The 25638-nt window shown below is 41.1% G+C and overlaps 2 protein-coding genes and 1 long non-coding RNA gene across 4 annotated transcripts in view; 1 reads left to right on the top strand and 2 right to left on the bottom strand.

Moving 5' to 3' along the window:
• Positions 1-18071, top strand: part of LOC308189023 — a 35674-nt gene extending 17603 nt beyond the window's left edge. The window contains exons 4-5 of the long non-coding RNA XR_013945948.1: positions 14302-14515; positions 14644-18071. This is a non-coding gene — a long non-coding RNA (uncharacterized lncRNA). The remainder of the gene's footprint in view (positions 1-14301; positions 14516-14643) is intronic.
• The window catches only part of SEPTIN7 (septin 7), a 594594-nt gene that overhangs the window by 475323 nt on the left and 93633 nt on the right, over positions 1-25638 (bottom strand). The gene's annotated exons all lie outside the window — the stretch shown is intronic.
• Positions 7-25632, bottom strand: NPSR1 (neuropeptide S receptor 1). Its single transcript, XM_080578601.1, has 8 exons — positions 24426-25632; positions 19453-19556; positions 18819-18912; positions 13880-14081; positions 4825-4901; positions 2820-2912; positions 538-718; positions 7-414 (listed from the first exon to the last, which is right to left on the bottom strand). The coding sequence occupies exons 1-8, from the start codon at positions 24502-24504 to the stop codon at positions 321-323; spliced, it is 924 nt and encodes a 307-aa protein (XP_080434727.1). The 5' UTR covers positions 24505-25632; the 3' UTR covers positions 7-320.

Below are 25638 nucleotides of genomic sequence, written 5' to 3'. Positions count from 1 at the left end.
TGACTAGACACTGTTTAATTTTTTTTATTTTTTTTTTATTTTTTTGCGTTTGGAGTGCATATACATTACAGCTTGCTTGAAAACAGATGGTCAAAATGAGCCATCATGAAAGTGGCATGCAAACCCCACACAGCGAGCTTGGTCCTGGCGGCATGCAATGGCTGAAGATGCAGCGCTAGTCCAAACACTCATGCTGTTCAACAACAACAAGGCACAGGCTCTGTCCAGTTGGCTTGTGCATGGTGTCCTTCTGTGCTCAGGGAAAATCTCCACCCTCCTCGGTACTGGTCCTGGTGTGGCTATGTGGGGCATAATTTGCACTAGATGTATTCTGGTTTGGACAGGACCTGCATCTCCTGCCCTCCATCACTTCGGTCACGAAAGGTTCCCTCCAGCCTTCGTGTTCTTCTTTCCCTAAGGAAAATAAGGAACGGTCAGGATTAAAACAGGAGAGAACAGGTGGAGAGTTTAGCAACTGTGTTTATGTGTTCCCTCCCTTCCTAAGGGATAGTTAGGGTGAGAGTAAAGGAGCAGTACTCGAAGGGCGGGCAGAGGCGATTGCTGAACACGCAGTAGATGAGGGGGTTGATTGCACTGTTCAAGGCTGGCAGGTTCTGAATAATCACGGAGGCAAAGAAGCGCTCTTTGGTCTCAGGGAGGATGTTGAAGTTGTCCAGGATATCAAACAGAAAGTAAGGGCTCCAACAGAGAACAAATGCTGCAACAGAGACAGAGGAAGAGCTTGACATCAGACAGTATAACAATTTAGGGAGTTAATCACAGACACACATAGAGAGACTGTCATAACACAAATATTTTTCATGCAAGAAATATCTCTCCCTATTTGGGGTCTTATTTAAGAGAATAGTTATTAGATTGTGTTTCTATTTGTCTTTATCTTTATTTTAATGCCCATAAAAAAAAGATTATGTGTGCTCCTTTAAGTGTTTAGAGTGCTCCCTCTAGACATATCGAGGCACTCTGAACACTGCACAACACATAAAGGGTAAATAGGTAGACAGTTAAAGCATCATCACTTATAGAGAAGTGCCCTTTTAATGGTCCCGTGAGTGAGCACCGAGTCTAGAAGCACACAGCACCAAAGTGCCGCTTTGTGACAGCACTGCCTGTCACAGCCACCTGTTAAGAAAAGGCTCTTAAACACCCAGCAGCAAGGCCTGGCACATTCACACCAAATTATAGTAGGCCAACATGTCATTTTGCATGCTGGTTGGAGGTGCTGTGTAGGTGGGGCATGCAGGAAGATTTTCGTGATTCTTGTACTGCTATTTGAGAGGCATATCTGAGGAAGCTAAGAGAAGGCTGCATCATTCGTAGCTTTTGTTTGGAGGGGCTTGAAGTGAAGTGGCCATGGGTTTATCTTTATTTGCAGGCATAGGGAATGAATCTGTTTCTCATAAATTTCTGTCAAATCCTGTCACAAAGGTTATTGAAAATGATGGGACAGACAGGTCACTCAAATTGTAGGCACCTGGGTTGCAAATGTGCAGTTTTCTGTGAGATCAAACATATGTGCTCTCCCTGATGCAAATGAGTCAGCAGAAGCAGAAGTCGTGCTTCCTTTCTTGTTATATTAAGCAGCATCTCTTAGTTGGCGTATAGCTGGGTGCTTGGTGAGTGTGCGAGGAAGAGGTGAGCACTCCTGTTTTCTAGGGTAACCAAACTAATGGTGTCCATGCACAGGTACCAGCAGAACAACAAAGCACAGTGTCAACATGTGGATCATAGCACTGACTGTGAAGAACTTTAGGTGGCTTCAGAGAAAGTCCTGATTGTTAGGTGTCTTAATCTGCTTGCACATTGAGAGATGCTGTGTGCCTGATGTTATCAAGGTCCTTTGAAATATTGAGCACCCCGGTGAGCTCTTGACATCTGATGGCATTGCAATAGCAGCCAGTTCTGACAAAAGCTCTCTCTAACTGTCACACAGAAAAGGTGCTCTTGGTCTTCTGAAAGGCATGAATCACACTGGCATCTCTCATGTCTAAGGACACTACTGCTAACCGGTGAACTAAGCACCTCCAGTAGTAGCTATTATCGTGGTATCAATCAATCTGAATTTTTCCTAGGGTTGGAAAGAGAAATGATCTTTCTTGCAGTGGTAGCTGAAGGTTGTCAGCCCTGGGGAGTAAATAGCTTCTGCCGCCTCCCTGCCCGTCTCTGGCAGCTAATCACAAGCCCTGTGTGACGCTGTCTTTATTTATCAAGATAAAATGTCAGCCTCATAATTCCATCAGGATAATGTCATCTCCCTGGGAGACGGAGGACACCTGCACTGAGTCATACACGGCCTGGTTGGGCAAGGAGAGCTCGTCTTCCCACCTCGACAGGGAACATGCTTCTGACATCAAATTCAATTGCTCTGCATCTCTTGCCTCTCCTTCCTTTCCCTGCCCTGCCCCAGCAGCTTATGCAGGCTATATTCTCTAAATCTAGAAGACAACTCAGCTGTCAGGTCTCTTAGCACACTGGATTAGAAGGAGGTGACATCTTCCTTTGCTCTTTTTAGGCAATGTCCCTCCTTTACTTTCATTGCATGCATGAGAGGCTGTGAGATCACTGCACCTGAGGTGTATGTCAAGTGCCTAAAATAGGATCCTATCAGTCAGAGGAGAGCAGGGGACACGGTCAGAAGGCAAGTCAGGGGTTTAAGTAAAGCTCCTTCTTTGAACCACTTAATGCACTTTGTTTGCTGGTGATAGAGGGATCTAAGGAAAACCAGCTTCCTAACTCGAACATCATCCTCCCTCCTTCCCAGCTGCCAGCTGTGAGGCTTTTACTCTTATGTTTTTACTTACCAAGAATAATTACAATGCTGTACTTGATGGCTTTCACTTTTGCTCTGGATATGAACCCACGACTGGTGTAGCCAGCAGAGGAGGTTTTCCCATCTGGGAAGAGAATAGTTCAGTTAGTGAAAGAGCAAGGTTGGTGCATGGATGTGTCAGCATGCACTTTCACAGTCAGGACAGTGATATGCAGCATGTCCTTCCCCAGTGTAAGGAAGCAGGGGCTCAGTATTTCCTGAAATTCAGATGCTTGCAAGTCTGCTTAAGTTGGACACTCAAAACCTGAGCCCTCCAAAATCAAAAGTGGAAATGTAAGCAAAGGAGATCTCTTGAAGTATTGTGGCAGCTGCATATCCCTGGTCCTCAACACTTGGGCACATGGTCAGGAGAAACACTGATGACATGCCCAACAGTATCAATCTAACAAAAACCATTGGCCATCACAGATGCAAAAATGCAGCTAAAGTGGTGTCATAAGAGAGGTTTTCTGAAAGGAACTGGCAACTGCAGTTAAGAAAACATGAGAGAGAACCTGTCAAAACAGACTACCTGTTCACTTTTTAACTGCATTTCAATTAGATGGATTTTGAAAGCTACATACTCCATTCCCTTGACCTCTTAGTCTTTTTGATGCCTTAGATAATCGGTCATGCATTTTACTCTTCATGTTGACTCAGTAATGAAATATGAAATGCTGTTAGGTTAGCTTTTCAGAAATGAAATGTGCCTTGAATTGAGAAACAAATTCTATTCAGTCTTACACCAAGGCTGGTTGATCTAATTTCCTCTGAAGCCACACTAATGTCTATGAGAATCAAGTGCTGTATTTAAATAGCAGTACCAGCATGATTTTAATAATATGCTTGATTTCATTATTAATGTCAATTTGCTGCTCATGTTGCTGGATGAGAATAATGAGGTTCACCATAGTGAATACTTAAGAAGGTTATTTTTTGTCAAAACATATCTCAGCTCCAGTAGTCCGAGCTGAGAACTGAAATTTTAATGAATGTCACTGGAAATAAGTCTGTGTACATGACTTTTGGCACCTCTTACAAAAACAGCATATCCAGGCTTTGTAATTTGCAAGCAAAAAGTGTAAATAAAATTAATGTGGGCTTGTTATCAGTGAAACATGTTATCAGTGAAACATCCAATAGAGAAGCTTGAAAATTGTCCATACTTAATACTTCTGGAAATTACTTGACTTCCAGAGCAAAATATACCTCTTGGGTGAGGAGAATGACATTTTTTTTTTCAAGGCTAGTTGATACTTATTGTGTCACGAAGGCAAGATAATTAGAAATGGGTCCTGTTCAAGCATTTCAATGGAGGAATAAATCTTTTCAAGATTATAGTTAACAGATGTCAGGTTATGATGAAAGGATATCTGAGTAGGCACAGCAACACGTTTGGACATTTCCTCCTAAAACAGCCATGATCCTACTTCAGGCAAGTATTGGCAGCTTGGTCACCATGGTCTGATGTGTCACCACTCCCCACTTAGCTGCACTAACTACTTGTGTGCACTGCAGTCTTTGAGTTGTGTTGTAAAAAGGATTAGTGTAAATGAACATACTTCATAACTAACAGGAACGTCCTCTGGCAAGTGAGGTTCTTGTAACGATTTGTGGTCAGACTCCTTGGTCTTGACCAAAATCCAAACTTGCAAAGGCATGTGAAAACACTGCAAAAGTTTTATCTAAGTGTCTGCTATAAAATAAGTCATTTTAGAAATGAGCAAAGTTCTCAGATCTAGGATTCTGAGTTCTAGAATAACGATTTTTACCTTTTATTTCTCTCCTTGCAGATGTTTTCTATAATTTCTTGAAAGCAGATTTAGTGTCAAGGGAAAAAGTGTGGAAAAGAGTTATGAATCAGCAGTTTCTATAACCAATTCCCACCGCAGTGATGGGGTCCCAGCTCAACACCACATGTGTGGGCATTCCCAGATTTGATAGGACTGGCCAGATTCAAATCATGCGTCTGGAGACACCTGTGTGCTGACACTCACCAGGGCAGCTGGATATAATGACAGACTGAGCTTTGCTCTTCATCCAGATGGTTCGAATCACGATTGAGTATATGATGCTACAGAAGGGAAAGAGTCATTGATATTATGAAGCACAGTAAACTTAACTGACATCTTGGTCATTCATGCTCTGTCAATATACTTATCGATGTGTAAGGAGCTCACGAAGATGACAGAACTTCATAAGAATTATAATAATAGTAATGACAACAACAATAGTAAATTAAATATGACTGTCCCAAAGTACTTCTCAGAAGCAGACCTGAAGAGTTTTCACAATGGAGATTGTTATCATTGTCCAGGCTTTGCAGGTGTCAAGTCTGAGGTTCAAAGCAATGGCATGGCTTGGCCAAGATCTCTCAGACAAGAGTTCTTTGGGGATTTTGAGCTGTCTGAGGCCAAACATGTCTGGTTACCTGCACCAGGCAGGAGGCACCTTGTCCTGCACTGGGAAGTGCTCGTGAGTGCTTTACATGGGAGCTGCAAGGAGGGAACTCACCCTGAAATGGTGGAAGCAAGAGGAGGGACCTGTTTTGGATGTGTACCCAGCTCTGATCTGGTGTTATTTTGGGAATATGAAGATGATGAATAGTATGGTACCCTGGGGAAGGGAATGGGGCACAATCCATGAGAATGTTAAGTACCATGGTGCTAACTCTCACCTCTTGAGGTCCTGGGACTGAAATTGAGGAGCACAGAAATGTCAGGTATATGGGAAGATTTAGGTGATTCAAAACCAGATCCACTACAGTTTGCATATTTAGAGGGGAATATGCATATAATTTTGATGGGAAGGATGGACAGTGCTCCAGTCCACAACAACCATGGATTGCTATGGTCTCTGCCTAGGTGGTAACTGTGGGATTCTATTCCTTTAACATAGAACAGATAAAAATAGTTCCTCTCAGCTCATGAGCTATTTGAACCCACGCCCTGGATGAGGATATTACCTCTGAAGCAGTTAAAAAGAAATATTAGGCCTTGCTCTGTGTGCCTTTTTACCTGAAAGTTTGGATAATGTGCAGCTAAAATCACTGAGCAAGAGCATGCCTTTGACTGGTGACTTCCTCTTTAGTCTGCTAAGGAAGATGAAAATAATTTTAAAATATTTCAGCTAATGCACTTGGGTTGCCGTATTTTCCTGACATAAAAACCAAGCATCACAACAGAAGTCATCGTGTGCCATTTGCCAGTAATCCACAGTGTTTTGGGGTAACCTTGGGCAGCCTGACCATTAATTGCTGTAGACCTTAGCACTGAGCCTGTGAAAAAGGTACAGCTCTAGAAATTATTGCAAGGTGTTTTATAGAGATGAAAAAAAAATTTCTTACTGTCATACAGCTTATTTTTGTTGTCAGAAGAGACATTATTTTTACTAGAGCTTTCAGACTGATATATGAGCCTTTCCTATAGCAACCTCAATTCTTAGCCACGCTTGCAAAAGCAGTATTTGTGCATCCTGGGGGTTTCCTTTCTGTGCAGGTTTGGGATATCTGGTTCCCAGGCTCAGGATGTGAGAGATGGAAATTCAACGTGCAGACTGGGCTGTGCAGCAGAGCAGTGTTGTACTCACCCAGCAAGGATTTTTCATGCATCTGCCACAGACACCATCTTGCCTCCCTTAATCCCTTCAAAGGTCCAGCATGGCTCCCAGCTGACTTGAATATTTTCCTTTTATCTCCTGGCTTTTCAAGAGCCTGTTTGTTTATCAGCCAGCACACTTGAAAGTTTCTGTGTACTTTGCACTGACAATGGTTGAAAATTCATGTATCATTTCTCCTTTGATTGTTCCAATGAATCAGAATCTATTATGATGATAATTGTTTTTATCTTGAGAAAACTTCAGCCAGCTCCTGCAAGACCTGCTTCTATTTTATCTCCAGCCTGCTATCTCTAGCCTGACCTTTTTATTTGCAGTCAGAACAATATCCCCTCTGACAAAGATCTCTGTGTGTCCAGCAGGACACATTCAGAATTGCCCAAGTACCAGGACAAAGCAGCCCAACTCTGTACTCGAAATATTCAGACTCTGTCCTGCCAGCCAGGTACCACAAGGATTGAATTAGGAAAGCAGGCTCTCCACTTGCTTTCCCTCCTACCCTAGAAATCCTGCCCTCTTGGCTGCAGTCTGGTAAGAGCAGCCCTTTCACAAGGTGCAGTTGTACCAACTTGATTTTTCACACACTGGTCAAGCAACGTAGTGCCAGGTCCTAGAATACACTTGATATTTCATATGTAAGATTACATACTGTTTCATTTGAATCCTTATTTTTTTAGAAGTACGGGGGAAACATTAATTCCTTGTTTAATCTGGTGACTCCTACAGTGCTGTCAACATAGTGGATTTGTATTGGTATTTTTGCCTCTGTTCATCTTTCTTTTCTCTATAGCTGGATCTATGGGAGTCTGCTTTACTAGAAGGAGACCAGAGGTGGCACAGCAGTGCTCAGGGTGGGTGTCAGGGAAGAGGAGTCACTTAGCAGGTTAGGTATGCTTCCTAGTGACCACAGTTAAGCCTTCATCTCTCTGGGATTCCAGATGGTATTACTGCCTAATCTCTATTTTCCAGACTTTCCAGAAATATGTCACACAAAACTTATGATCGTAAGAGGCATCTCTGTGTGTGTGTGTGTGTTTCAAAGCCAAAAAACCAACCACAACAACAAAAAACCCACCCCCAAACTACAACAAAACAAAAGAGCACTTACAGAACAGAAGTTGTATTTTTCTTACAAGAGAAAAGCAGTTTTGTTTTGTTTTCCCAGAATGGACTTGTAGCTTCTTTCTTTCTGTACAAGGTGGTTGCAGGAGGAAGAGATGGTCAGTGACATCTTAAAGGGTGGGAACAAATTCCCACTTGATGGTAAATGAAGTGGCAGATGAAAAAAGAGAGGTACAGATGAGAGATGGTATTCAGATGAACGGGAGATCCAGATGTCAAATATTTTTGTGTCTGTAAGTGCTTAGTCTTCCAACTCTAACTGGGGATTCTTGGGTGCTATATAAATGTGTTGTAGTCATAATGCATACTGTGATACTGAAATATTATATTGTTTATTATTTTATTATTGAGTTGTTGTGGCCTATTATTTGCAAGTAAGGGACTAATGAAAGGGAAGAAAGAGATCAGATGTAGTAGTCACATCTGGATGGAAAAAGAAACCAAACCATTTTGAGAAGGAGTCACTCAGGCTATGAAGACCATAGGACAGAAGGGGCATGCTGTTCATATGAAAATGCAATGATTTTTCTAGCCCTGATAAGAAGCATATGTGTAGAGGTGGCAGAAAAATATAAGAATATGATATAACTCAGCAAATTAAATGCATTGCACCTCCAAAAGCAATTTAGATTGATCCAAATTCTGAAGGACTGAGATGCATGTTCACCTTTGCATGTTATTAGTTAATGGTGTTGGTTAATTTGACCCCATTGGTAATTTTGGCAGTCTTTGTCCATATGAATAACTAACTTAAGGCATTTCCTAGCTCACTTCTGTTTTGGAAAATAAAATGTCCTCTGGTAAACCTACATATTGATATTAACAATCGTAAGAATCATAGATCTATCCACTCTTTAAATTTTTTTTTTTTTTTTTTAATATTTGATTACATCGTCATAGCATCCCATCCAGGCTCAGTATTTCCTATTAAAGTGAACCATTACAATGGCAAAAAGTACACTGAAGCTCCTTGTTAATTGCTTGTATTTATCATCCAGCATTGTCTATTGTTCATCATACTTTAATTGTTCAAAGGGATGCAGCTGCATTGTGTTTTATTGTAGCTAATTTACAGCACTATTTATCCAAAGACAAAAAGCCTATGTAACTTCATCCAGACAAACCATTGTAGGCATACGTAATGGGTAAGTGAATAGACAGGCAAATATTAGAACATATGTGTAAGATCTAGACTTTTTTGTTTTGAAATGGAAATTGCAGGCAAAATGATTGTGCTCATCGAATCAAGCTCAAAATAAGACCTTTGAAATTTTTATTAATATAATTTTTATTTGATTTGATTTAATTCAGATAAATACTTTTCATTTCATCTACTCATCTTTTCATTGTTATGCCTTAATTTTAGTTCCATATTTTTCCTTTCAGCTGATTTTTTTTTTCCTTTCTGACTATTTTTCTTCTGCTCCAAAACACATGTTCTCTTTGGAGTTTTGATTTTAAACAGCAGATGGACATTTTTTTTCCTCTGTACTTTAAGAGGAACTTCTGCATTTTTTTTGTAACTTGAATTTGGACTTATATTAGATGAATGTCGAGATATTGCATTTATCAGGTTAAAATACATAAAACATATTTGACTTTCATGAAAAAAAAAGCTAAAAAGAAAAATCCCTTATAGACTCTGACTTTCTGAATATCCAAGTGACAAAACACGATTATGTTTTGGCACAGATCAGAGAGTAATGATGTAGAACGGAAGCCCAGTAACTTTCCTGTCTCCCCATCACAGAACCAGATAGGCCAGGTGCAAACCCTTGCAGGAAGAAAATCTGTAATCTTGATGTGATGCATGTTTAGCAGTGGCCCAGAGGTATTCGAGTATCACAGGTACCATTCTGAGATATGCTTGGCATTTCATGGTGCAGGAGAAATGGTGTTGGTTGTCACTGATGAGACTTGTCCGTGAATAGGTGAGAACAAATTAGGCAGGTGGCCTAATTTATTTTTCTAAGCAGTCTGTTTTTTTGGAAGGTAGACAATATTAACTGCAGAAAATAATAAATTAACAAAAAAAAAAAAAGTGGTAGAGTAGCCCAAATAAGAGGCGTCCCTCTTATTTAGAGCCACATCTTCAAGCGCTATAAGGAAGAACATGATAAAAGATATTTGCCTCTCTCTGACCAGAACTAAGGAAGAGGAGTGGAGCTTTAATATGAAAACAACAAATGCTCTCCCCTGTTCTCAGCTCTCAAAGATAACCATGTACTTGGGTTAAAAATCTCATTAGTGCTTTTCATTCCCTTTCCATTATTCAGATCCTGTTCATTTGTATTACAATTGGGTTAAAAATTCCCCACAAAACCACAAGCTGTTTGATCACTGATTGCTCTAGTTTAGAAGAAGTGGTGGTGAGAACAGACCTCTCGAGTATGGAAATCTTTCAGGACTGTTGTCGTTTTGTTCACAGATTGCCTTTTTATATATATAATTAAAAAATAATAATAATAAAAGGCAGATTGTTGTTTTCTTATGGTTCATATTTTGGCCTGGATTCTATAGGGTTTGCTCACATAGTGTCTGGGGAGTTTGCTCACCAGTGGAAGGGATTTCTAGGCTGAACATAAAGGTTGTCAGCTAAATATTGTATCCCTTGTGCCGCAGTTTTATGAACGATGCATCTCTTGTGAGTTACTGACTGTGCCAGGAGCATGTGAAATCAGCTTTGTGGAGAGCTGGAGGATGATGAGAGAAGTTTAAAAGATGACAGTACCTGGGCTATAGCAACAGAAAACTGTGCAGCCAGAGCATCAGATCCATGTGGAATTAATTTCTGCGGCTGAAAAGTAAGGTTTTATCCTTTGTATGCACTTTGGATGGATAGTGCCAAAAAACTGCTGCTGTGGGTGAATTGTTTTGCTCTGGAGGTGAGGCTTTCTGCAGATGCAGGTGGCAGAACTAATTAAGAATTAACTCTGCCAGACAGTGTCCCATATTGCATTGGGCAACCACCGTGCAGTTAGGTCGGAGTACTTCAGAAGAGAAAATAAAGGAGCTGTGCAAGCAAATCAAGTTATTGCAGAAAAGGTGTGCAGCCTGCACTCTAAGGCTTTGCTTCCTCACTAAGCACTTGACTGCTGCCTTATTCACAATAAATTAATATTTCATATATGAATTCATTTTATATATGAATTTAATATGAATAAACCTGCTTCTTAGAAACTGTTACTTGACTTTTCAGTTGCACATTTGTGGATCATCTCTCCATTGTCACATTACAGCCTTATTCTTTGTAACATCTTCACCTAAAGACCACTAAATTCAGAAACCACAAAACGCCTTCCTCTCTTGACTAAATAACACCTCTCATTTGTATAATTAATCTTTCAACAGAGTAATGCACATCCACTACATCCGGACATTGTGCCTGTCCTCTCTCTCTTGCTCACTCCTCTGAAACAGTGTCTTGTTTGTGACCAGTCTGAAAGAGCATCTGGAGGTATGTGGTGGAACAGGGATTTTGCAGAGAAATGGAGTCCCTGCAGACAATAATGGCAGTTCTTGCTGCTCTTCAGCTGCAAACTGCACATCAGAATATTTATATGCTGCAGTCATATTAGGTGGATTAGTTTTAAACCTCTGGACTGACAAACAATTTTAAAGAAATAGGTGTTGTCTCTTGAGGCTGCATTAGCAGAGGTCCTGAAGATGTGTCGGATGGGATTTTGCAACCTTTACTTGTATGCTTGAATAGCCAAAACTTGAAAACATGGCTTTAAAAATAGCCAGTTCTTTCTAAACTGTGTGGTATTTGTTCACAATGCTTCTGCTGATGGTCATCCTCTTTGTCTACAGCTCTAGACATCCCTCTCTATTCTGAAGGAAATAATATAATTGACAACAAATAAGTGGCCATAAAGCATCCTTCCATGGCCCACCTGCTTCCATCCTCCTAGTGCCCAGCACCACTTAAGACCTGTAAAAATTTTTTCTTCTTGCTGGCAGGGAGGTGGGAGAGCCTGTGCTGGTATACACTGAATCAGGGACATGTTTGAATCAGGAGCAGGCTCTGCCCCATGACCCTGAGGCCAGTGTTTGAGGTTCCTGCCCTGCCATAAGCTTCTCATGTGGAAGTCACTTAAGGTTAAAGCTGCAGAAATTTTAGGATGTTTTGTTCATCTCTCAGCTGTCAGGGCAATCTTATGAAATGCTGGTTTCACTGCCTTTCCCTTTCCCCTCATGTCTTCATCACCTTCTCGCTTCTGGAGATTTACAGTAAGTCAAGTCACACATTTCTGGCAGGGAGGAGAGGGAGCGTAATGTCAGCAAATCAGAAAAAAATGTTGCTATGTAGCTTGCCTGTCCTTGGGAAAAACAAACAAACAAACACTTTTATACTCCAATAAAAGAAGGATTGTCTGTCATAGAAAATGTATGGATCTGTAAGTCTGAGCATGAAAGAGATGTTTTACACACCGGTGGAATGATAGATAAGTTGTCAGGCTGCTGGCCTTTTCCCTGAAACACTTAAGATGCTGGGTATAATTTCCTGCTTGCTAACTGTTTAAAAATTTCAAAACAAATCTCCTCCAGAAGTGATAGACAGCCTCAAAGTTTTCTGGTGTTATTGCTTTTACCATTAGATTGTGTGTGTGTGTTTGTGTTTATTCTTTCTGCTGGCAATAACAGGCTGCAGATTCACCCACATTTTTACTTATTCCCAAGAATACTTTTTGGTTTATTTAAGACTAGTCAAGCTTTAAGATACAGGAAAAAAAAATACAAAGAGAAATGGTCCTGTCTAAGAACAAAGAGCAATTGGATAACCTAGAAGCTGTTTTTCTCTATTCTATGATGCCCTTTCTTTAAGGAGAAATTTTAATGATTTTGTTCTTTGTCTGTGCATTCTGCACAAGAATGGGAAGTTTAGCAAACTGATGTGTTATAATCAAAATATAGAAGTCATCCCTTCTCTTTAGGGAGCAACACTGAGCAATGTTGAAACCATACTAAAAAGTCAGGTAGATGAATTCAAGCACCAAAATTTCCTTGCTCCCATGCTTTTGGTTCTATCAGAGATAAATCTGTTTCTATTAGAAGCTGCGGAACTTAATCTCTGTGATTAAACTTCACAAAATTAAAAGCTATCACTCAACAGGAAAGGAACTAAAACCATGGCATGGTCTTTAATATTTAGCTTATGTAGCTTTTCCTGTCATCACCTAGAAAAGATCAGCATCCCCCCTGCTCCCACCTGAAGTGTTAATGAACAAGAATCTTATAGAAACTTGGTGGTCTTGAAGGTCTTTTCTAACAAAGATGATTCCATGAGACTCATGCCGGGAGTCTCAGACCCACTGGAAAAGCAGAATGACCAAGAGAGATGTCTGACAAACATGCAAACAGAGCTCCTCTCTCATAGCCCAAGTAGTTGTCACCAAGGTATGCAGAAAAAAAGGAGTCCCAGCAAGTCATCTTTACCACTAAGAAGGAGAGATTGACATGAAGAAATTCTATCGTAACCTTGCTACTGAAAGAGAACATAAGGGAAAGAGAGGTGAAGAATATGTCTTCACTGAGAGCACAAATTACTGCCACCAGCAGCCTTTCAAGGCTGTTAGTTACAAAGCTGCGCTCCTCTTCCACAGGAGTTTTTGACTGCTCATTCCAACCGGTAGCTCCTCAGGGCTAGATCATTTTTGTTTAATGTTGGCTAATGGCAGTACCTGAGAGGAAGGCAATAAATTCACTGATAACCAAGCACAGTTTGGGATATTGGCTGAGCTCAGTTTAAAAGGAGATTCTGCTGCAGATCACCTTTGTTCAAATTTCCCATTACAGAATGGGAAGAATTTCATTTCTTTGTATTTTAGCAGTGTTTGACAGCTTCAGACGTTTAGGGATTTCTTTCTGACCCTGATGAAGAAACACTCTTTTAGTACTATGAAACTTGAGAGCACTTTAAGTTAATTTCAGTTTAATTAGCCTGTGTGGTTTCTGTTCTTTTATTAACACAATGTTTTGTCATAATAGCTAGAATAGATTCATACTGTATTTGTAAAGATATATTTCAAGATATTTCAAGATAATTTCAAAGATATATTTCAAGCCTGAAGCTGCAGAGATAAGTGGACATACTTAGTGATTCAATCCTTGTTCAGAAAGAATGTTCCCAGCTATTAATACTGCATGGAGAGCACCCAGGGCAAGCACAGCGACCCGTGCATTACATGATGCAAACCGAAGCCACTATAAGGCAGGTGTGGAGATGAAACCGTAATGAATGAGTGAAAATAAAGCATTAAGCCGACTGCATGCTTGACAGCTTTCATCATGCACTCCCACCAGCGGGCTTACCTGATAATGATCAGTGGAATGAAGTACACCAGGAAAGCAACCACCGTCATGTAGGGTATCCAGTAGGAGTCATCGGGCCAGAGAGCCCAGCACTGCACTTCCCCATTGGAGAGCTGCCGTTTCCCAAAAATAATCAGAGTCGGTATCGAAAACAGGAAAGAGAGGCTCCAGGCCACTCCAATAAGAACTTTCGCCTGTCTTTCTGTTCAACAGATTCAAATAGACAGTGTTAATGGGGTTGCCAATGAGGCTGTCCCTTTGAAGCAGAACTGAGAGAAAGGTGGGGAGGAGCAGACGGTGTGAAGAAAGGTGTTTTCAGTCTGAAGCCAGTTGGTGCTGAGAAGACTGCAAGGGAGTGTGGGGGTTCGTCTCTTTCTCATGGTAAAAAGTCATTTAGTTATGATTTTTTTCAATATTCTTAGGGCCCATTGAATCTGAAACGCTATGGGAAAGGCATGGATGAGGGTCAGCAAGTCAGAAACCTGAGAAGTAAAACATTCCTCTTGGCCACCAAGGCAACTTCATGAACGAGTGCAAGGGACGACAGGCCTGCCCTGAAGCACGTTCGTATCTGGGCACCGCAAAACAGAAGTCAGTATGGAGACAGACGGAAAAGAAGGAGCCTTTGAGCTACAGGTACCTGAGTAAGGTTGAGACCAGGAAGGGCTACTTAAAATATACCTGGGTTGGAGTGTACTGGATGTACTGGAGGGGGGAAATGTCCTCCTTGGAATGGAAAATTAACATTTTGATGTATCTTGTAGGGAGAAGACTCAAAAAAATATTCCCTCTCAGGAAACAGAAAACACATCTACTTAGGGTGGAAACAAAACTGCACAGCCATCTGCTCTTGACCCCAGCTGCAACTCTACTGCCCCAAGGAGAAGTGATGCTGGAGAGCCCAGGCATGTCCTGCAGTTCCCCATGGCATAGTGGGGACCAAACCCAGCTCCAGTTGATGGACACAAGCCCAACCACGCCAAGGGTGGGCAGCTAACCATGCAACAGGGAAACAGGATTGCGGGCTAGTGCTTGAGTGCTCAGCCCTGCTTTGTTTGCTGCAATAGCCATCCACTAAGAGATCCTGCTGGATTTCATGTTGAGGAATGGAAGTTCAAGGATCCCAAAATACTTGGTAGATTTGGGTTACTGTTTCTACCTTTCTCTTGTCCTCCTCTACTGCCAAATGAAGAAAACCAATAGAAAATCAAATGATGCCCGGTGGCTCCTATGGAATTTTGTAAAAATCAACATGTTGGAGAAAACAGCCCCAAAGATTTAATTTTGACAAATATGTAGCTTTTGGTAAAATCTCTAACTGAAAAGTATGGAGAGGAGGGGCTGATCTGTGGAGTATCAGTGATTCTCAACAGCAGTTATTCCCCCCGCCCCCCGGAGTCATATTGCTACAGAAACAGATGGGGACAAATTTTTGATTTGGGAAGCTTTGGTGCTGAAATACTTTATTGTCCTTCTTGTCTACAAAATACCTGGAGTTGTGTGTGAAACAGAAAATCATTTTAAATTATGTATATCAAGAAGAACATCTTTTCTCCTTGAAGCTCAAAGAGCAATATAAAAGCATGTGGGAGAAGCATTCAAAAAGTAATTTTATGCTTTATAAAACATCACTTGCAAATATTCATTTATCCTGCTCATCTTTAAATGCTACCCACGTTCAGCAAAATACGGTCTTGCTAATCCAGGGCTTAAGGGAACTTTTGTGACATCCACTAAGTGAGAGGGTTAGATTAAGTCTATAAATATTGCACAAGCAGAGGAGAACCATAAAGTTTCCCAAAGCATAACAGAATAAACTTAACAAAAGGAATATTAACAGCTTTACAAAATATCTCCTGACAGAAAATGCTTTTAGGTGGTGAGGAAGCTACTTAAACAACATGCTACAAGCCTCAATGGGGCCCAAGTGTCTATTTATAAGGGGGAAAGGTCATTCTTGGATAATGTATCTTATTTTTTGCACTGTGTAGCTACACCCTTAATTTGAAGTGAAGTGGGCAATTTGTGCTTGGCAAAAGCGTTGTTTTATCTACACGTTTTAAAAAACTTTAGCTGCAATGTTCATTTATTCTTTTTTTAAAACATTCTTTGTATTTGGTAGAAAATGACCTTGCCAGTCTAAAGGGCTTTACAGGCTACTGGTAACATATGGATAATTTTTTTTTTTATTGGGCTAATGTTAATCAGCTGCCTCATAAGCAGGTTTTTTATTATTATTTTTATTTTATTTTTGCAAATGCTCTAGTATGCTCCAAATGCTAGCAAATTCTATAACTAGGGCTATATAAGTTATAGATGGAATAAGTTATAGACAGAATCAAATAAATAACAGATTTCTAATATTCTGTATAATACTCTATATAATATTCTGTATAATATTCTATTCACCCCTGTCAGTATTTTCCTCTAAACATAATATTGCTCTTTATATGGAGAGTTTTCCTTGCTGGAATGGTCAAGATGAACATCCAGCATTAGGAGGAATCTGTCACAAGCTCTTGTACCGACTCTCCTAATGGACCTGTTCATGTCCCCTTCCCTTTTGTTCTGCTTCTTCCATCTGTATATTGCAGCAGTGTTTTTTATGCACATCTGTCTGTTCTCAGCTCCATGTGGAGGAGAAGCACCTTCTGGGGGGAGTTTTGCTCCCTACTGCTATCCTGCTGCAATCCTTTCATCAAGAAAGTGCCATTTCAAAATTAGTTTTTAAGTCTGGAGAGAGCTGTTATGATCTCAATGACCTAATGGACTTGAGCATTTGCACCCCAAAACTGTGCAAGGGACAGTTTCCACCTATTTGGCTTCTGTCTTTTAACTCACAGCTAGTAATTAAACACATATACGTATTTAAAATTGTTTTGACATTTTCTAAACAAAATGATTGACTTTTTTTTCCCCCTGAAATGATATTTCAAGGTTACATTATTTCTAAACAGGGTAAAGATAAATAACTCTTTTGTTTCTTGACTGAAGGATTTTGGGGGATGAGCATTTGATTTTGGAAAGAATATACAAGCGTTTACAAGTGTTATTTTCCACCAGTTGACTCACAATTGTTTTTACCATTTCTTTGTGTCATTACCAATGACAAATTCTTGTAACTCTCTTTGTTCTCCATTTGCAAGACAGCTAAGAGCTGCACACATGGTACCTCTGCTAGGAACAGCCGGGTGCAAAAGGCTAGTGTCTATACATACATATTCCAGGAAGTTTCTGTGGTAAATATGCCTCCTTAGATCATTCTTCTGAATTTACCACTGCCTCCTTTTTCCCATTGAAGATATGCAGGTAGCTGCATGATCTTGGCTCCATGACAAGACATTTGTTGGTGGTACCAGCCCTGCTGGAGGCACGTGGTGCTCATCAAGTCCCCTCTTGCCTCCTGGCATGCCAGATCTTAGCAAATCACCCTGAACCACTTGGGCTCCAGTAAAGGTGATAAGGGGAAGAAGGCATGCTTGTTAATCCTCCTAGGCTTATTATCCCTTTGCTCAGCTCCTGTACGACCCATGTTGACCAGGTGACTTTGGCTGGAGTAATAGTGCAAAGAACATCTTTTGCAATCCATGGGGCACAGGAGGAGTGACCCACGCTGTAGTGGGGCAGGATGAGGTTTGAGATCTCTGAGGATTGCATCCCACCAAGTGTAGGAAGAGTCTGATGGAGAAAAAAAACCTCTTCCAATAAGGGAAAAAGAAAAAGAGCTATTGAATGCAATTTGTTCTTTAACCTTTATCAAATTTTCCGTAGCAGCATCAACAACAAAAGTTCATGGATCAACATCAAAATGGTTGGCAAAAAGTACTGAAAAAAATCTTTACTAAGCCCAGGAGGTAATTTAACAATGTTACTTTTCTCCTATGGTGCCTGAAGAAGAAATATCAGTGGGTCTGTCCGGTAGCTAGCCCTGCTCGGCCAGCAGCCAGTGTTTTAGGTGGTTTATGAACCTTCCCCAGCCCAAGGCTATGGGAGCTGCAGAGCAAAACTGCATCTAAAAACCTACTGATATAAAAACTTGGTATCAATCCTTCCCGCTTTGAAAAAGTCAGTCCGCATGCTGGGGAATATTAGGCTGAACTTCACTCAAGTATTTGAAGTTTTCAGGCCTTAGCATCTGCCAGAGCTGCACCACTGCCTGGGCTGTGTTGGATTCATAGGTTTTTAAGGCCAAAGAGGACCATTATTCTGATCCTCTGAATAGAGCAGACTGTCAAAAATCATCATTATTTGGAAACAAAAATAATATTTCTGTCTGATTGCAATGCATCTTCGAGCCACCATGGCTCTCGTAACCGTACCCCTTCCACCTCACCTGCTATTAATATTTTTCACTCAGTGCAGCATTCTTAAATTCAGACTTTAAGCTCTGTAGGAAAGAACTCACATTCTTTAAATTGTATTGCTAAGCAGACAAGGGGTATTTGAGTGCTGCAAAAATAACAGATGGAATTTCAAAACAGAATAAATATCCAAACTTATTTGCTATAGTTTTCGAAGTTCTCTTATCATATCAATTCTCAATACCATATATTCTCTATCCAAATTTTTTTTTTCACGTGAATAGGTAATATAGTTGTTGTATCTCCTACAGACAGCTTAGCTGTACAAGGGTTACCTTTTGCCCATAATACTTTGCTCAAAATGCTGGAAGATAATGAACCCCCTGTACTTTTTAAAATGTCATTTCGTTCTTTGCTAACACAAAGCTTATAAAAAATTGCCAAGGGCTAAGTGCAGCTTAATACATATTGAAGCCACAACTCTTTTGCCATTTGGAGAAATGTAACAGAGTCCAAATATTGCTACAGCAGGAATAAATAATTCATGGCACAAGGTTAATAATTTTGAAAACTTTCTTAGTAAAATGAAACTAGACAATACTATCCACAGCAATAGCAAGACATGGAAATTCTCCTACCTCCTTGCATGAACTTCATTGGATAGACAATGGCATGATACCGGTCTATGCTTAGTGACACGAGGACATAAGTTGAAGCATATAGAAGGACCACCTGGGGCAGAAGGTATAGAAGACAGAAATGAGACACATATATTGCAGAAAATAATGCCAGCTATAGTACCGGTCTAGGGATATTCTAGGAATATATGAAAGCTTTTACGGGAGAAAAGAAAGAAAAAAAGGAGAGGAAAGGAGAGGGAGGGGAGGGGAGGGGAGGGGAGGGGAGGGGAGGGAAGGGAAGGGAAGGGAAGGGAAGGGAAGGGAAGGGAAGGGAAGGGAAGGGAAGGGAAGGGAAGGGAAGGGAAGGGAAGGGAAGGGAAGGGAAGGGAAGGGAAGGGAAGGGAAGGGAAGGGAAGGGAAGGGAAGGGAAGGGAAGGGGATGTATTTTCACCCAGATCTTTTTCTGGTCTACAAAATTTAAAGGATTTAATACGTTTTAATTAATCATGTTTAAACTTTAAATGAATACCTTTAGCATTCAGCATTTCTGATGCTATCAAAACGTCTGTACAGCATTTTGTTTGGGTTTATTGCTGTGGGGGCACAAAGCCATGTGAGCTTGGGCGTATAGGGGAGCATGTGGTTCCTGTACCTGTAAGTAGCGGATGACTCTGCAAACAATATCAGGAGCCATGAAATCTCCTGTGTAGCGCCAGATGATGTCAGTCATTATGTTTATGAGTCCCGTGAATGAATCTGCAAAGGAAAGCCACCAAAGCTATGTGAAAAGAAATGCACACAAGGTGCAGTTTAGTCATGGAGGCAAGGAGGATCCTTGGAAAATAGCAGCTCCCCCAGCCTTGAGGGGGATGCTCAAGGAACTGGGAAAACCTGAGAAAGCACTGGAAGTTTGGTGCTTTTTTGGTCTCATTATTTTCTTAATTTGAAGCCTGTCCATTTGGATAGATAAAGTGAGACTGGTGTAAGTGTCAGAGCCTGCAGCTGTGTTTGTGGTGCGGTCAGGGGAGGACTTGTCACTGCCACTGGGGTTGTGGCTCAGGATGGCTGGCATTTAAAGCAGGCTGGATGAGCTGCACCCTAAAAGTGCCTTTTTCTTTCCATTGCTTATAAAAGAATGTGAAGTGACCATCTGAGAGGGCTTCAACAGCCCTAGGCTGGATGTGGACCCTGGTCTACGCTGGCATCTCTACTGAAGATGCCTAAAATTAACTGAGATCAGTTCACCCTTAAATAACAACTTGCTTTTTGTGAATGGAACTACTTAAGAAATCACCCATGGGCATTACTCCCCTGTATACCTAAATGTTTCAGGTCCTTCCACAGAGATGTGGAGGGCCTGATCCTGCAGCACACCAGATATATGCTCCTCCAGTTCACTGCCTCCTCTTAAGACCCCTGAGCTTTTCCATGAGGAGTGGACAAAGTATGATATTGGGAAGGTGTAAGTTAGTGCTTAAGTGTATCGGCTTGTTCTCAGCTGTACCAAATATTGAACTACCTAATGTCTGTTTTACTTCGCTTTTTATTTCACTGCAAAAAGAAATATGTACCTTGTGAAAGCACCCAAGGTGAAATCCAGATGCTGCTGAAATTAGCTGGAGTTCTGTAAGGATTTTATTTGCAAACTTAATTATTTAATAACTAAGCGCACCCTGTCAGCTTAAAGTTAACCTACTTATGTCTGTACTTCTCCTGCAGTCCTCATGCACCAAAATGAACACACCTCAGGCCACCTTTAATTGTTTGAGGAGATCAGAGGAGATATTCCAGTCCTTGTTCTGCTACTTATTGAACAAATGAGCATTTACAGCAATGCAAGTTGTACAAAGGGATTGCAAAAGCTGTTATTGCTCTTGAGCATATTGGCAATATTAAGTCTTGTACTTAAAAGCAGAATAATAAAATCTCTTTCCCTTTAGGACAGGATAAATGTTTTGAGTGCTGTACATAGACACGATGGTGCATCAGTGTAGTGTTGTGCTGCTTACAGTAACACAACACATTGCTCTTCTTGCACAAGTTAACATAAAGGAAAGGAGCAGGCTGGGAAAATATTCTGTGCAATTTGTGAGGAAAAAAAAAAGCTTCAATCCACATTAAAAAAAAAAAATAGAGCAGTGAGGTAAAATGTTTCATTCTGATACCACCATTTTGCACATTTGAGAACTGTCTGTAAAGTTTTATATAATTATATATTATAATTAATCAGAACATTTTGGTTTGAAATGTGTGTTTTTGGAAATCATACATTTCAAAAATTTCAAAACATCTTTTTTTCAAATAGTAAATTGTTTGAACCAATATTTTCATGCAAACAGGTGTGGTTTTGTCAAAATGTGTCTATTTTAATCCCTTTGAAATTCCAGAAATTCTAGACACTTATAGCTGGAAATTGAGATCTCAACTTAATGCTGTAGAAGCAATGATCTGTTTTGCTTTATTGGAAAACTAAGATTTTATTTTTTTCCTGTATCAGTAATCCTTCATCTCCTTTTTCATCCACTCTTGATTTAAAATGAAATTAGAGCAGAAATATTATTGCTGATGCAAGTGAACACAATATTTCCCTACTTGTGGCTTTATCTTATGGCAATTATTTCAATATCTTTCAATTAATTGTTGTTTGTTCTTTCCTCTCCCAGTATTTCCCAATGCTATTTTCTCTCCCTTCTCTCTTCCCTTGCCTCTGGTGGGAGGCTGGGTCAAGGATGACCTCCAGAAGGCCCCTCCAACCAGCATTTCCATGTTCGCAATTCTCACACCTGCTCAAGGCAGCAGGAAATCCTGTTTTGAAACCATGCCTTAAATTTTGCTCATTGATTATAGTCATGGGGGCAATGGATGGCTGTTTCTCTAACGAGTATTACTGGCTTTAAGATTTTATTGAAAAGATTGTAGGTGTCTGTAATTAAGGTGGTCTTTTGAAGAAACCACAGGGTTTTAAAGGGGAAGCATTTTGAAGTGAAATGTATTCTCTAGCAGTGGTTCGAACCCAGCTCTTTCCCTCTCCTTACTCCTGAATTATTGATTCATATTCCTTCTCTCCAGTAATGAAATATTCATCAGTTCAAAGTAATACACATCAATAGAAGTTCACCTCAGGATATCCCCCAGTTTTTGACTGTCTGAGCATCTGCCAAGCAGACAGTAAATGGGGGCTCAGCTCCCCTGGGGAGGAGGAGGATGAGCAGTCTGCTCTTTCACCTTCCCATCTTAACGCTCTCTAGGGAACAGAGAGGCAGAAGGGAAGGCCTCACCTCTCACCTTCTCTGTTCTGACCAGCATTTTGTCATCCCTTTCTGACTCACTTGGGAAGTATCTTGGAGGTGCATGAAGGGTCGGCATCCTGGCAGTCTCTGGGAGGCTGGCTGTGATGCTGCCCAAAATCTCACTTCCAGCTAATGCCTACCTCAGCTGTTCAGTTCGCATCCCGAGTGTGTTTTTAAACTGCAGGTGGCCCCTACTTCTCTGGCTCATGTCATGGAGCAAGTGAATGAGCTTTCACTTACAAATGATGCCTGAAGGTGCTCTCCACCTCACGTGCCATGCAGCTGCCAGCCAGCGCTGAGACTACAGGGGGAATTACCCTGCTGAAGTGAACCCCCTGCATGCTCAGTGTGGATGTCAGCTCCATCTCCTTCACTCTACAGATCTGATCCAGCTGCACTGCAGCAGCTGCCAGTGTAATAGCGATAGACTTAAGTACTTTAAAGACAACTCAAAACTCTCTTTCCCTTTAGAGCCCTTGAGCGGGGTTTTCAGGTGACTGCAGAGGCTTTTTAAGCAAGGTTTAAACTTCCCAGCTGCCTTGTGCTGTCAGCCAAAGCTCCTCACACCTGGTGGTGTAATTTCGGAACACTTTGTGCTGGGTTTCTGAGTCTCTGGGAAGTGCGCGGTGGGCACTTGGCAGAGCACGTGTCCCTGGGCACAGCGCGCCTCTGTGTGCCAAAGCAGATGCAGCCATCTGTGCGCGCGCACCAAATTAGTCAGAGTTCTCAATTCCCTTTAATTATGGAAACACTGCCCCACATAACAACCTCATGCCCTCTGAACTACCAAGTACTGGGCCAATTTTTTCCCCTATCATTTTCTCCAACACATCTGTTATTCACTCTCTACCCAGCTAACTGATTACCCCTATACCAAGCATACATGTGAGCTCCACTGATAAAAGCACCATGTTCGCTTCTTGCCCTGAATGTGCCATTCGTCTTTTTCTTGCTTTCTGTGTCCTCCTTCCTACAGTACCACAACAACCCATTGCAAATTTTTATTAGTGGTTTAGGCAATAAATGTACTGGACATTATTCTTATGGCTCATCATAGCCATGATAATTAGGCTTCATATTTTCCATACCTTCACAGCATTGCTTTAGCCTTCACACGCAGCCTAAATCTGCCAGTGCTCTACATCTGAGACACAGATCATGAATTGCCAGCAGAGCTTTAGTCACCGGTGGATGAGTCCTCCTCACCCATGTATCATCTCAGACGCAATTACAGTCATTATCATTATGTCTTGAAAATCCTTATCTATCATGTTATTTGAATTGCTTTTGCTACAGATTAGTGTTTAGACATCAGCTATTTCACTTATGTGATCTCAGCAGATCACAAGTTCACCTCAAGACATGTCACTGGAGTACATCACTGACATCCGAAATGGTAAAAGCTGGGTATCAGGAACCAATGTAGCCAATAATTCACCCTAAGTCTCACTGTCCCTTTTGCTGATAAAGTTCTCACTGATCCCCACTGAGCTGGTGGCTTGCTCCTTAGGTACCAGTGTTCTCTTATTGTTCTTTCATTTCCCAGGCCAAAGGATACCAACCTCTTCCCTAAAAACAGCAGTGATCAGCCTTCATTCATAACTATGTGTGAGTTTGTCATTGCCACTGTTTTCTTAATACTATTTTTTACCTAGAGGCGTTTGTACTGTGGTTCTCTGCATTCAATGCTAGGCAAGAGTGTGACTACAGGTTCATTTAATTCCTCAGAAAAACAGGAGAAAAATCAATTAATGACATATATCCTCTTTTGATAGAAAATAAAAAATACCAGTAAGTGATAATTTTGGACTTTTAACATGATCCAAAAGCGTATTCACAAAATTATGCAAACAGAATGTTTCCTTGCTAAAGAGAAGATAACAGCACTAATGTGATGCAGAGTGTAGCCGTCTGCTGTTGAGAGGAGGTGGAGTTTCCAAAAACATGATTTAAAAGAAAAATTCCGTGAGACTTCAGTAATAAGAAAAAGTAGAGGGAGGCAGGCATGGAGCAGAGGTGGATTTGCCTGGGGTGCAGAGGGAAGAAAAAGGGGCTGTGGGGTTCTGCACACACCAGGCAGGTCTGCAGCCCCTCAGCTCTTTCCTCCCCATCACCACCATGGCCACAGCCAGTCCTCCAAGGCACAACTCGTACTTGCTTTATGAATCTGCCAGTGTTTCTAAAAGCAGCTTTTAACCAGCAATTATTAAAAAGACCAAGAAGCAGTCTGTTTTTCCTCGAGGAGGCTGAACCACACTGAACACAGTGCTGCAGCTTCTGAGAAATTTGGCAGGTGCTGAAACCAGATGTGAAAATTCTAAAGACCCGTTCTTACCCAAGTCTCTCTTGTAGTCAGTAAAATCCCTTTGGATTTTTCTGGGTATAACTGAGTGTGAGACCTTGCTTCTTTGCATTTGAGTATGGGAGCCACTTGATTTATGAGGTTATTGCATAAGCTTGTGTGTTGGGCACTGCCTCGTGTGCCTGAGGAGTATAAAAATGTGAAAATACAACACTGCCCTTGGAGGGACAAATTTGAATGCAGGTTTGCTATCATTTTGAGTGAGACAAATTTTCATAGTAAAAAAAACTGCACTGAGATAGAAGTCCATTATGGAAAACAAATGGAGGTAATTAGCAATCTAGCATGGGAATACGGACATGTTACAACTGCCCCGGTTAATCTTTTTATAGAAATTCATTGAATTGATGGCATTGCCCAAGGGATATACCTAGTGCAGACTTCAGGATATTTCTTTCATTACAACCAAAGAGTTTAAAACAAAATTCTGTGCTAGCAAGGCTGCAAGAAAATCCCTCCATCATTTGATTATTACTGCTGACACCACTCTTCCCTTAAGTCATTTCCCTTAAAGATGCTGAATGTTTTTCCTGTCAGAAGTGGGGAGCAGATTGCTGGTAAGCTGCCATGGGTTAAAATGCTCCACATGTCATTTCAGCCACAAACTGATCTTTCTTCACCCTGATGAGAGCAGTCCTTTTAAGGTGGATGTGGAGACCCATGACTTTTTGGTGAAGCCAGTAGCTAGTGCCTCTTGCTGAAATTTCATTCCTCTTTTCATGTAATTTACTGAGTGTTCCTCATTGTAGCAAGGGATGTTTTGTTGTGTTTTATTGACAGTACCAGACTGCAGAAGGCACAGCAGCAGTATGGCTTGTAACACAGGTTCCTCCTCAGGGCTGGGCGCTGGCTCATTTTCTGGGGACATCACCATGTGTTCCCATCACCTTCCTGTCCCCCAAAGAGAATCAGAGGCAGCAGTTTCCTAGCCCTTGCCTGCCTCTCTATGGAGTGATAGGCCCTTAAAAACAAAAATGTTTTAGAAATGAACCCTAATGCAGCAATAGGGACCTGTCTGTGATATCTGAAGGGACATGGCAGCTGTTGCCAGTCAGATCCCTGTTTAACAGCAGCCATCGCTGCTCTGCCACGGTCGCTCTGTATCACATCGGCTGACATGCAGCCAGCAGTAAGACAGCATGCTGTGAACTAGTCTTGCAAGCCAGAAAAGACTCTTTTTTTTCCT

The sequence above is a fragment of the Anser brachyrhynchus genome (assembly GCF_964034855.1).
Source record: "Anser brachyrhynchus genome assembly, chromosome: 2".
Lineage (NCBI taxonomy): Eukaryota > Metazoa > Chordata > Aves > Anseriformes > Anatidae > Anser > Anser brachyrhynchus.
The sequence above is the reverse complement of the archived record's forward strand: the minus strand, read 5'-3'. Positions and strand labels throughout refer to the sequence as shown.